Source organism: Neolamprologus brichardi, chromosome 7 (assembly GCF_056152115.1).
Source record: "Neolamprologus brichardi isolate AB-2024 chromosome 7, ASM5615211v1, whole genome shotgun sequence".
Classification (NCBI taxonomy): domain Eukaryota; kingdom Metazoa; phylum Chordata; class Actinopteri; order Cichliformes; family Cichlidae; genus Neolamprologus; species Neolamprologus brichardi.
Genome location: NC_142110.1, coordinates 31255474 through 31268400, shown reverse-complemented (window position 1 = coordinate 31268400; position 12927 = coordinate 31255474). Strand labels below are relative to the sequence as shown.

At 37.9% G+C, this 12927-nt stretch overlaps 1 protein-coding gene across 3 annotated transcripts in view; it reads right to left on the bottom strand.

The window, feature by feature from the left end:
* Window positions 1-1733: 1733 nt before the first annotated feature.
* Window positions 1734-12927, bottom strand: part of wdr7 (WD repeat domain 7) — a 103720-nt gene continuing 92526 nt past the window's right edge. For all 3 annotated transcript variants that reach the window (XM_087843488.1, XM_006782092.3, XM_006782093.3), the window contains 2 exons: window positions 8075-8179; window positions 1734-5488 (listed from right to left, as the gene is read on the bottom strand). In XM_087843488.1, the coding sequence (XP_087699614.1) occupies window positions 5285-5488; window positions 8075-8179 (309 nt within the window). In that variant the 3' untranslated portion in view covers window positions 1734-5284. The remainder of the gene's footprint in view (window positions 5489-8074; window positions 8180-12927) is intronic.

Genomic DNA, 12927 nt, shown 5'->3' with positions numbered 1-12927 from the left:
ACCATATGTGTCGATTACTGTAAAGCAAATATTCTACATCTTACAGCTATACATTTTCACTTTTAAAATCTGTGTTTTTTGCATCCATCCTGTAAATTGCTGCCATCTTGTGGCTACAACTGGTTATTGTCTCTTGAAGCAGGCTTAACTCTGCTTGTGTCTATGTCCCATAAGCTAATGTTGGAGCTGTATAAGCTGAGAGGGCAGCAGCTTCCTCTGGTTGTGTATTGTGACCTCTGGTCTTTGATGGGAAACTGAAGGAAGGAAAATATGCCAGACAAGCTGCTCCTGACTCTACTGTCACAGATCTGAGATCAGTTGCCATCTGTGTGTTTGTTACAGCTAGCATTAGCTCTGTTCCCTTGAGAGGCTGCCAAATACACATTTTCTCAAACTGTTAAGTATGCCAAAGAAAACAAAGGATTAAGAGTCTGTGACTTATTATTTTAATAGATAAATACTCTTACTGACCACCTTGGGCAACATGGGTGATGCAGAGGAGTTAGGAGTTAGAGGAGTTTGTGCACAAAAGTTAATAATTCCTTTAGTAGATGATGATCAACATGATCCCATTCTTCTTCAATAGTGGTGAGATCTGGGCTCTGGGGAGACCAATCCATGATAACATTGTTGGGGGGGGTGTCTATCCTTTTACTGCATTAACAGTGTGTTTGACAAATGATAAATGAAGGTGATACATGAAGATGTTGCCAATCAGATGCTTAGCCATCACGGTTCATAAAAATCTGAGAGTACTTTTCCACATTTGTAATTCCATGAGGTTTTGATAAAATCCCTAACAACACTGGCTAAAGTGTTGCTCCAAACAATGACACAGACAATTGCTGCAGGTAGATTTTTAGGGTTTTTTTTGCCATTCCTCTCATCCTTCACTTGTCCAGATACGTCAGGTTTTTGGCTAATAGCTTTTTGAGAATCACCTTAATGGTGCAAAAATACAATTTTATGCTTCTCAAGCTGTTACCATTTGCACAAATTATGTGTTTTACTGACAGGTTGCTAATAACAAAGTGTCTAAAGGTACAATTGGAAATTGATTATTTGCCAAGTTGTCTGTTAGATACAACATTGGTTTATCCCTCCGGTTGAACAACTTTTTATACTTGAATATGATTCATAGGTCAGTGATACGTGGCTGGACAAACACCTAAAAACAGACATTTCTCTGAAAATGGTCAAATACAAGTACTCAACTGAAAATGAGTGAAGATGATAGCAATGCCTCCAGACATTCAGAAAGAGAATTATTGCTGAAGACCACTTTAAAAATTGATTCTTGAAAGCAAAATATACAGAAACGAGGCCTACTTCAAGACTTTTGTACAGTACTGTATATCTGGTGATTCTGACGGGTTCTGGTGGAAATTTTTGTTCAGGTTTCACTTCATATGGAATAACCCAGCAGTAAAATTAGAAATAATTTAATAATCAAGTTTTTCAACGGAGCAGATAGAGAGAAATATAAAATATAGTAATTTTTAAAGGTGTTTTAATCAGAGGTGTGTGGTAATATGAACAGAAATGCAAGCAAACCTGTAGGCTCCAGTCCCCGACCCTGATAAGTATATGTGAAAGACTAAGGATGACTCCATCATTAAGGCTTTCCCTAATAACATGTCAGGAGTTTTTGGTTAATAAAAGTTGCTGTGATCATTTGGAAAGAAAGATCAGAGTGTAGAGAATAAAACAGATGCATCATTTGACCACCACAGTCACATTTTCATCTTTATTGGACATGATGACAACACAGTTTTACACAGCAGATTTATAGGATGCACAGTAGAATCAACCTGTTCTGTTACATCACGTTAAGCTCATACATGCAATACATCACACACTCTGTAAACAATAAATACAATCAAACTAAAATGAGTAAGAAACACCGATTTCGTTTAGTGTAGACTGCAAGTAAGAAAGCAGGTGTTCGGCTGTACAAGAAGAAGAAAATATAAGCAGAATATGGGAGAATTTCTATATTAAAGTAACAAGACTGCTTCACTTTGTTGTAAACATCTGGGTAAAGATGAGTTTTACCATCTCCAGTTTGGATATTTCCAGCAAATGTACCTCGTGTGTTTAAAAAAGAAAAATCCCCAGTAGGTTCTAACCATTTTGGTTCACTACCTTCACAGCAGAACCTCTTTTTCTGGCTGGATGACCTGATCTTCTTCACTTGTTATTTACTCCTCAGCTCTTCCTCTCTGCCTCCTTCATTTTTCCTCACCCTTCCTCCCTCGAGAGGCTGCCAAAAACATATTTTTTCAAACTGTTAAGTGTGCTGGAGAAAACGAAAGATTAAGATCTCAAAGCTGTCAGGACCTGGTGGACTGTTTGTGTGTGCGTGTTTTCAAAAAGAAGCCGTCTGACGAAATGCTGGAGGAACTTGTGAAAAGCTTTGACACGCCCGGGTTTACAGGTGTGTATCGGTGTTAGAAGCTTTCTGACTGCACTAATGAAACTGACAGGAGCTGGAGAGAGGAGAATGACGAGTGGAGAAAATAGAAGTAAAGCAAGTTTGAGCATTTTGCAAGAGTCACAAAAATCTAAGCCCAGTACAACTGACAGAAAACACTATAAATATATATATTTAACATATATATTTATATATATAGAATCCACTTTCTGAATAAAACTGAGTACTAAAACAGTTACATTTTTTTTAAGTAATAATGTGCAAAAATGTGTCATCAACCACAAAGAACAGAGCTCAAGAACCTGATGGTAAAATTTTGCCGTTGGAAATGTCCTTTGCTGCATCTCTAAGCACCCCTAACATTGATGTAATCATGTACCAACACCGTGGAGTTTGTTTATCCCCCTGCAGAATGTGCAACTTCTGCTAGTTTGCTATTGTTAAATTTCATCATCTTCCTCCTAAGAGGTGATGGTTGTACTTGGCTTGGGGCAAACAAGGTAAATCTAGAATGATAGCAGCATTTTAAATATAAATGTATCTCTGCATCATGTATTTTTAGTGTCATAAGAAAACTTTTCCATTTTGGCTCTTTTAACTTATCCTAAATAAATTTGGTCCTTCTTGTTAACCAATAGGTAAAGCACATTTTCTAAAAGAAGTGATTCGTGGTTTAAAAAAACAAAACAAAAAAAAACTGCTGGCAGAGGCTTGAAAATGGACTGGAAATTGTGAACTGGAAAAGTGGAAATTTGCCACATTAGCCACAATACATACAAAACAGGACAGATGCTCAGATCACTATACAACATGAACAGCCTACATACACACATATGCACAATGGCTCTGAGGATATGTTGGCTGAATATGGACACATTTATAGTCATAGATATATTTCAAATGTCAGATGTGAATTGCAAGAAGAGGACGATGACGATTTCACGCGCAACTGCCAAATATACAGTGTTGTCCTCTGCAAAGAAAGAATCCAGTGGAAAAATATGAGCTTTTTAAAACTTTTGTTTTAAATGTATTAACCTCCAGAATTTTTAGCCTTTGAAAAGAGGAACAAAGTCCAGAGAAACTTTGTGGAAGTGATAGGAATGATTCCACTGGACGAATAAAAAATGGTTGTGGTTCATCTGGGAGTTTAAATCAAAATGTCTACATTTTGCCTAGCCACTTGTTTTCTTTCCAAGACAAAAAGCCAAATTTCCACATCAAAAAGGCTCAGTTATTTAATTATAAGGCATAGATTAACAAAAGGAAGCCATGCAAAAGATGAAAAATGGCCAATTTCATCTTATCAACACATAAAATGGTTAGTAAACTGAGCTTTGCGATGATGTACCTACTTATCTATTTAACTTTGTAGTTTGATTATTTCAAGTGGACCAAAATATTAATTTGTCTACTTTGGTGATACAACAACAGGATAAACTTTCAAATAGTCAGATGGGAGGTGGATTACTAAAAATTGTCAGAAGAATAAAGGTATAACAGTCAGAATTAAAGCAACATCATTTGCGTAGAAGCACAGAATCTGGTTAAAGAAAAACAAAACAAAAAAAACCTCAAATTGTTTACTTTAAATTATAAACTTCCAGGAGAGCTTTTCCCTTTCTTAAATATTCATAAATGTCCTCTGAAACTTTGTGGAAGAGAATGGAATGATCAACCATAATATGAAGAGGTGGAAATAGAAGAATTTCATTAGATATTTTAGACCAAAAAGTGAATATTTTGCTTTATGAAGGTGCTGAAGGCTGAGGATCAGCCAGCTAAGAACCAGTTGACATACAAAACGAGGGGTAAACGTTCATGCGACAAGTGAAATTAACAAACACAAGAAATATGATTTTTTTTTTCTTAAAAATGACCAAGCATTGGGAACTAAACTGAGCTTTGCCATAAAAAAAAATACTACAAAAACCCATTACTGGTAACCATTGATGATGTATCTAACTTAATTTAAATTTAAAGGGGACCAAAATAGCATTAATTTGTCTCCTTTTACATATCTGCAGTAAGAGCAGCTACACCTCCAACCTCCAAAGCGAGAATGTGTGTTTAACAGTGAAAATACACTTGGGTGCAGACACACACACAGACACACAAACACTTCTGTGTGAAGCCAGAGAGGTTTCAAAAGCTTCCAAGGTGTCACAAAATACTCACACATGCGCACACGCACATTTGTGCAGCTTGAAAGGTGAAATGCATGCACTGGTCTTACAGAGGTCGGAGTGTACCTAAGGCCAGAGGTCAAACTAATTCCTTTCACCATTTTCTACCCCCCAAAATACACATTTTAATCAAAGTTTAATCACCAAAGTAAATACCTCCCGTACATAGAAAACATTTAATAATCAAGTGATCCAATTACTGGAACTGAAATAAAATGAAAAAGGAGACTTAAATTAACAGCAAAGGTTTGGAGGGTCTGTGACATCCAGCATCAACGGCAAATAAATAGGAATGGCAAAGTAAATGATTAAAAATACATCAATGCAAATCATGTAAACAAGGCTTCTATCACGGCCTATGAAAGATATCACAGAGTCACTTTCCTTACAATGATTACTGCAGGAGATAAAATGAGAACACGAATCTGGTCCAAACCTGGGCCTGAGCTGGGCTTTTATCATTCCTTCAGATTTTGACCTTAACTATTAGTTTTGATCATACTTCAAATCTCTTAACTCTAAGACTTGGCCTCTAAAATATCATCTGAACTGCAAATACCAAAATTATCACCAAATAAATCCAGAGTGTAGCTTTCTAGAGTCTGCTTCAAAGTAAAAACCTCCTACCAGGCCCAGGTCTGTCAGTAGTAAATACAGCTTGGATTTAGACCATGAAGCGATGCTCCTTGCCATCATGGGCCATCAGAATGACATTGCGGTTGGAGGTCCAGATGAGACGGGCAAGCTTCAGGTGGTTCTGGGAGCCTGGGGAGGCCGGCTGGACCGGAGGAACCTGGTACGTCTTGATGCAGCGAAGCTGAGGAGCAGAGTTCAGCATTCCGATGCTGCCCAGCAGACTGGTGTTCATCTGAGGAGGACCAACAACACATGAAGCCACATATTCACCTCATCTATCAATCAAAACCTCAAGACTCTTGCCAAGTGTTCATAGGTGACCAATTTAGGGTTAAGTTTCATTTTTAGCAATGTGCTAAACAAGCAGAGCTTTATAAACTAGAAGCTAGAAGATGCTTTCAATTCAAGTTTCTTGGATACAACAAAGGAGTTTCTTTTGGTATATACAAAGGTGCCTCTATGCCTTATTTATTTGTGGCACTGAAATTGTATCAAGTCGCCTCATTAGATAAACTTTGTGAACTTTTTGCATTTAGTGCCGACACACCATTAGTTCTTCTTTTAGGACAAACGGTTGAATATTTCATATGAAGGGGTATTAATAAACATAACTGTAACCAGCTACTCTATTGGCCTAAAACTGAATGACTTTTTCTGGCCTGCAGTAGATCTTTTGTTCCTCATCTTGATCTTGAGGTTGGGGTTTCTTGTTGTACAGTTTGAGAGCCAGCTTGTTCATTGTCCTTGACTGCCGATGCCAGCACATATTCATGGATAAAGTAAAGTTGGTGGACTAAAACAGGGAGAATCACTATGATACTTGCACTTCCCAAACACTAAACAGGTCACTAGCAACCTGGAGGATTTTAACCAGTTTATTGCTCAGCCAGCCTGGGAGGTTTGAAGTTTGACTGTATGGATGTTTTTTCAGTATTGGAGCAGGTCAGGTATGTTAAATTAATTTTAGTTCCTGGGGAACATACATACCACCCCAAGTTGATCTCAGATGGGCCAAATCAGTAAAACCAGTGTGTAGTAAGTTATCTTTGTTTTTAACGTAAGTGCAAATGCAGCTATTGGTGAGATGGAATCATTAATGACTTTTCTGCAACTTTTGCAGTTTGCAAAGCCATCCACAGTAGACTGGATTGGTCCACCTTCATCCATGGGTACTCTTTTAAAAGAGATTTTTGATCTCAAAGTTTCATTTCTGGAAAATGAAAACCCCCTTTATAACTATTTCTTGAGCCTTTTGTGTCATAGTCTTGGTTTTCTGCGTATTATTCAAGCATCACTTTCTGGTTAAATACAATTCAAAGATAGATTTTTAATGGAGCAGCAGGTAACTGATAAAACACAAGGCAGGAAGAGCTGGGCTAGCTGGTCAGTATTGCCTGAATTTTCAAAATAAAAGCAAGGGAATGGTGTCATTTTCAGATAGCCATTAATAAACCTGAAGATCACACTCATGCGCTCATGTGAAGTCTGTGTGGGAAACACTGCCTTCTCTTTCTACTGAGAGCTGATACCTCCTCCCTCATTTTGACAAAAACTGCAAAGAAAAATTAGTTATTGAACATCTGATGATCATCAGTTTCTGCTGAACCCTGTGAAGACGTCTCAGAGGGAAAACCTGGTGTTTAACCCCAGAGTGTGTCTATGTAGGAAATACACAGTGAGTGGAAACCAAGACTACACTGCCTCACACACATACACACATAGACACACACACACCCCGACAGAGCGTCTGCCAGCTCATTACCACAGCAGCCGTCTTGCCGGCGCGCTTACAGTGGTTTATGCTTACAGTAATGCCATTAACGTGTGTGTGTGTGTGTGTGTGTGTGTGTGTGTGTGTGTGTGTGTGTGTGTGTGTGTGTGTGTACATCTGTGTCAGAGGTCGTAAAGACCTTTCATTCAAAATAACAGTTCCTGGAAGAAGATAAGAAGAGCCTGATCGGTTATCTGAGTTTGTTATAGTTTATTTAGATGCTTTACGTGTTAAGACTTTTATTTTCAAGTTATTTTTTTAGTTTGTGTAGATACAGTGGAATTAAAAGCAAACATGTAAATGAAAATATCTAAATTCAGTTTTTTATGTTTTTAACCCACTGCACAGAACAGTCAAAAAGCAGCCAACTGGGCAGTATTTTTTTTTTTTTAATTTGTTCAAATCCTCCGCTGGTTTGTCTTTAACAGTGAAAGCACAACTGAAAAAAGAAGTGAAATCTGAAGCTGTTTGCATGCTGATAAACTGATAGCTCTTTACATTTGGCAGATTTCATGTAAACTTTAAAATACCTGCAGGGAGGAGTCTAAAGGAGGGCTCAGCATTTATTCCACTGTATATATACTAAAGAAATCCTTAGTTATTGTTTTTCCCCCGATACAGATTTATAATATAAATATTAATCTAGAAATAAGTCATTCTCTTGTCTCATAGAATAAACTTTTTGCATTTTTTTGCTTTTAAAAAAGGGGCAGTCTAATTTCTTGCACTGCATAAACTACATCCTTTCTTTTTATCTATTTTATCTAATCTATTTCTTTAGTTTTGTGTAACATTTTTTTGCTTGAATAAAAAGACAAGGCTGGAAATGTGCAAAAAAGGTTGCCCTTCATATAAAGCTTTAAATCTGCTTTAAATATACTGGAAGTTCATATCAAACCACAAACCCAAGTCCATGTTTATTACATCAGAAACAAACTCACCTTTGTAAATCTGACTCTATGCAGTCTTACCACAAAACAGTTAACAACTTCAGAAGGAGGACTTGCATTAAGACAGTTTGTATGTGTCTGTATGGGTGAGTCTTACCTGCCAGAAGGAGATATGGCTGTCAGCGCTGGAGTAGGTTGCCAGATAACGGCCATCAGGGGCGAATGATACCGCTGTGATTGGACCTTTGTGACCATGAATGTTCTACAGAGGAACAATATGGGATAAAACAAACTAATTAAAAACAAATGAAGAATAAAATAAAGTGAATAAAAAACATGCTGTAGATGGAAAACATCAATGGTCGTCTCTTTCTACTAGTAACTGTTAAATGAAAAACTTATGCAAAGTTCATTTAAAACTCCACTGAGTCAAACTGTGTGTTGATGGTGTCAACATGCAGCAATCAGCCTGTTAAAATATTTACTCTTTAACATTTACCACAAGTACTCAGTATTACTCAGAAGACAAATGAGGTGGTCTAATTCAAACTGTGCTATGGGATTAACTTTCCACCAAATGGTTAAACATTTAAAACAAAAATAAATTAGGGGAAAGTGTAAAGTAACTAAACACAAGAAAACTTAAATGTAAATTCACAAGAAAATAAAATTATTCAATCTTTGTCATGTTTTATGAATTAATATCTAAGAAAAACAAACCACTCAAATCAATTAGACAGGCATCCGAATCAACCAATACATCTGGTAACCAACCAAAATAGAAACAGGTAGGCAATCAACTAACCACCCAGGAGGACAACCAGCCAGGCAACCAACCAACCAGGTGGATAACTAAACTAAGCCAATAATTCTTGAATTCAATAAAACAAATAGGAAGGCAACCAAACCAGGAACCAGGCAAGCAGGCAATCAAACAGGCATGCAATGAAACAACAAGGTGGGTAACCAGTCAACCAGCTAGCCAGGTGCATAAGCAACCACCCAAACAAGTAGGCAGGCATGTAGCTAAACAGCCAATCAATTAGGCAGGCAACCTATCAACCAAACAGGTAAAGAAAGACCTCTTTTATTACTTATTTATTAATACATTTGTGGTTTTGATTCCCCACATTTGTCTACTTTACACTTTAAACAGCCATCTATAAAAAGCACAGTTCTGACATGTCCAAACCTCTTCTGATGAGAGCTTGTTGCTCTGTTTGTTGCTGTGATGATGGGAAGCCATTTTTATTGAGGGTTTTATAACACTGACAACAGACCAGAACAAAATACCACTTTACAGTATCACAGTGTTTTATCAGGCAGCAGCACATCACTCACTATCATCACTTAAAGCCGCTAAAATGAGAGCATGCCCCGATTTCCCAGACAGTTCCTCTTTCTGATGGCTGGAGGTTCAGTTCAATAAACTCTGCTCTGTGATGAAGCCTGAATGAAAAACAAATTTTGGCCCTTGTTGAAATTTCATTGAGGCGTTTTAGAAAAACTCTGCATCGACAGCACGTGTTCGCTTTGGCAGAGATAATTCCATCAGATGGGTGGCAGCTTCTGGTCCGACAGATGCTGCCATTCGCCTCCAGAACTCTGGGGACAAAATATACCGCTGCGTGTAACACAATAAACTGTCCCACCAGATGCAGGGTGTGTAACGCAATAAAAGAAATCATCCCCCCCCCACCCGCCTGCCTTTGCTTGCGACTGGGATTACAAACTCTCACCTCCAGATGAGATTAAGACGCGTCGCCTCAGGCACCCAGACTCTGAAATAATAACCAGTGTGTGGCGATTAAAGCTTAAAAAAAAATAATAACACAATGAAATGAAAATCTCATCTTTTTAATTCGTTCTCTCCCTCCTTTTTTTCCCCTTTAAAGGGCAAACCCTATTAGATTCCAGCAGTGTTGTCTGGGAAAAAAAGCAGAATTATTTTTATTTCCTTCATCCCTCTCCTCCCCCCATTCAGTGTCTGTCTTCATCTCTACTTTTCTCCTCCATTTTTCTATCTCTTAGGAGAGATCCCAAATCTCATTTCCTGTCACTACTCACCTTAAAGGGAAAATGATCAAAAACAGAGTAAATGCGGTTTGTCTGCAAACAATCATCAGCCCTAACTAAAGGATACTGAAGCCACTGAGAGGGAAATATGACAACTACATCCAGTTGCTCTAAGTCAAAATGCCCAGTCATGTTAATCCAAAACCAATAATGTCTTCAAAGTGCTTTTCGAGACAAAGAAGAGTCACAACCTGCTTTTACAAAGGTAAATAAACAAAAACAGCCAATGCCCAGGAAAACACAAAACACAGACACTACCGCAATTGCTTGTCTGAACAGATTCGTTTTAAACTGGGGGTTTAAAATGAATCTGTTCAGACAAGGATGAGGTCAAAGAACAGGACAACCATGGAGTCAAGGTTGTGAAAAGATAGTGGTAAGATGTCCATAGTTTTGGAAGTTTTGAGGTTTGGAAGACCCAATCATCTTTAGCTTTCAGTGGAATCACAAAAAAGCCCCTGTCTGAGAACCTGACCACATGAATGGATTATTTCCATAGTGCAGGTTGGGGGCCTCATCCCGTGAGGGCATAAAAGAACGAACCAAGATTTTAAAATGGCATTACAATGTAAAGTGACTTGAGGCGACTGCTGTTGTGATTTGGTGCTATATAAGTAAAAATGACATTGATTTGAAATTTTAAAACAACTTACTTATCCAATTCGTGAGATTTAAAAGAGACGTAGTGTCATCAGCATAGAAGTGATACATGATTTTAAAACTGTTGGTAATAGAGCTGTTCGATATAACAATATATATATCGGATGATGTGAAAGCATCTATCATTTCATATTACGCACATTTGTTTCGTGGTGTTGCAAAATAAACTTTTAATGGCAATATTTTTTCATCGTTTTGATGGTCACTGTAGTGGCTATATTAATTTCTTAAAGTTCTCTCTTTCTTTTATGCGTTGTCGTTAGCAACAACGACGGTAAACCCAGCGTGCGGCTCCACGTCCGCTTGTTTATTTTCCACATAAACCTTTTACAATAAAGCTAAAGATCCTGTTAAGGTTTTTCAACATAAACTGAAATGATAACAAAATACAATACATCAAATTTCAGAATATGCATCAAACAAATGACCTCAAATAAAAACATGAAGTAACTATAAATGGCGCTTACAGTCACCACGTGGATGCAGGCACAGAGAATACCAGCATGGCCAGTGAAGATGAGTCGAGTTGCCTGAGATTCACAGAATGTACAGAAAATGTAAAATTTTTGTGATATATATTGTTGTCGGGACGATAAATGTCTTATATCGGGATATGAGATTTTGATCATATCGCACAGCCCTAGCCTGATAATGTGAGCTGATGGGAGAACACACAATGAAAACAAGAGAAGACAACCTGGGAATGTAGTAGAATGGTAAAATGCTCCAAAATATCTAATTCAGTGATTCAAAGCCTAGCATTTTTATCATTAGAGAAAAAATTACCAATAATCATCCCACAGATGTAATATTATCTACAGCTACTCTTAGTACCATTGATGTTAAGTTAGACTCTTTTTCTCCAATTGATCTTTCTGAGTTAACTTCAATAATTACTTCCTCCAAACCATCAACGTGTCTTTTAGACCCCATTCCTACAAAACTGCTCAAAGAAGTTCTGCCATTAATTAATTCTTCGATCTTAAATATGATCAACCTATCTCTAATAATCGGCTATGTACCACAGGCCTTCAAGGTGGCTGCAGTTAAACCTTTACTCAAAAAGCCATCTCTAGACCCAGCAGTCTTAGCTAATTATAGGCCAATCTCCAACCTTCCTTTCATATCAAAAATCCTTGAAAGAGTAGTTGTCAAACAGCTAACAGATCATCTGCAGAGGAATGGTTTATTTGAAGAGTTTCAGTCAGGTTTCAGAGCTCATCACAGCACAGAAACCGCTTTAGTGAAGGTTACAAATGATCTTCTTATGGCCTCTGACAGTGGACTCATCTCTGTGCTTGTCCTGCTAGACCTTAGTGCAGCATTCGATACTGTTGACCATAATATCCTGTTAGAGCGATTAGAACATGCTGTAGGTATTACAGGTACTGCACTGCAGTGGTTTGCATCATATCTATCTAATAGACTCCAATTTGTGCATGTAAATGGAGAGTCCTCTTCACACACTGAGGTTAATTATGGAGTTCCACAGGGTTCAGTGCTAGGACCAATTCTGTTTACATTATACATGCTTCCCTTAGGCAGCATCATTAGAAGACATAGCATACATTTTCACTGCTATGCAGATGACACCCAGCTCTATCTGTCCATGAAGCCAGATAACACACACCAATTAGTTAAACTGCAGGAATGTCTTAAAGACATAAAGACTTGGATGGCCGCTAACTTTCTGCTTCTTAATTCAGATAAAACTGAGGTCATTGTACTCGGCGCTGAAAAGCTTAGAAATATGGTATCTAAGCAGATTCTTACTCTGGATGGCATTACCTTGGCCTCCAGTAACACTGTGAGGAACCTTGGAGTCATTTTTGACCAGGATATGTCCTTCAACGCACATATTAAACAAATATGTAAGACTGCGTTCTTCCATTTGCGCAACATCTCTAAAATTAGAAATATCCTGTCTCAGAGTGACGCTGAAAAACTAGTTCATGCATTTATTACTTCCAGGCTGGACTACTGCAATTCATTATTATCAGGATGTCCAAAAAACTCACTGAAAAGCCTTCAGCTAATCCAAAATGCTGCAGCTAGAGTACTGACAGGGACTAGAAAGAGAGAGCATATTTCTCCTGTTTTGGCTTCCCTTCATTGGCTTCCTGTTAAATCCAGAATTGAATTCAAAATCCTGCTCCTCACATACAAGGTCTTAAATAATCAGGCCCCATCTTATCTTAATGACCTTGTAGTACCATATCACCCTATTAGAACACTTCGCTCTCACACTGCAGGCCTACTTGTTGTTCCTAGAGT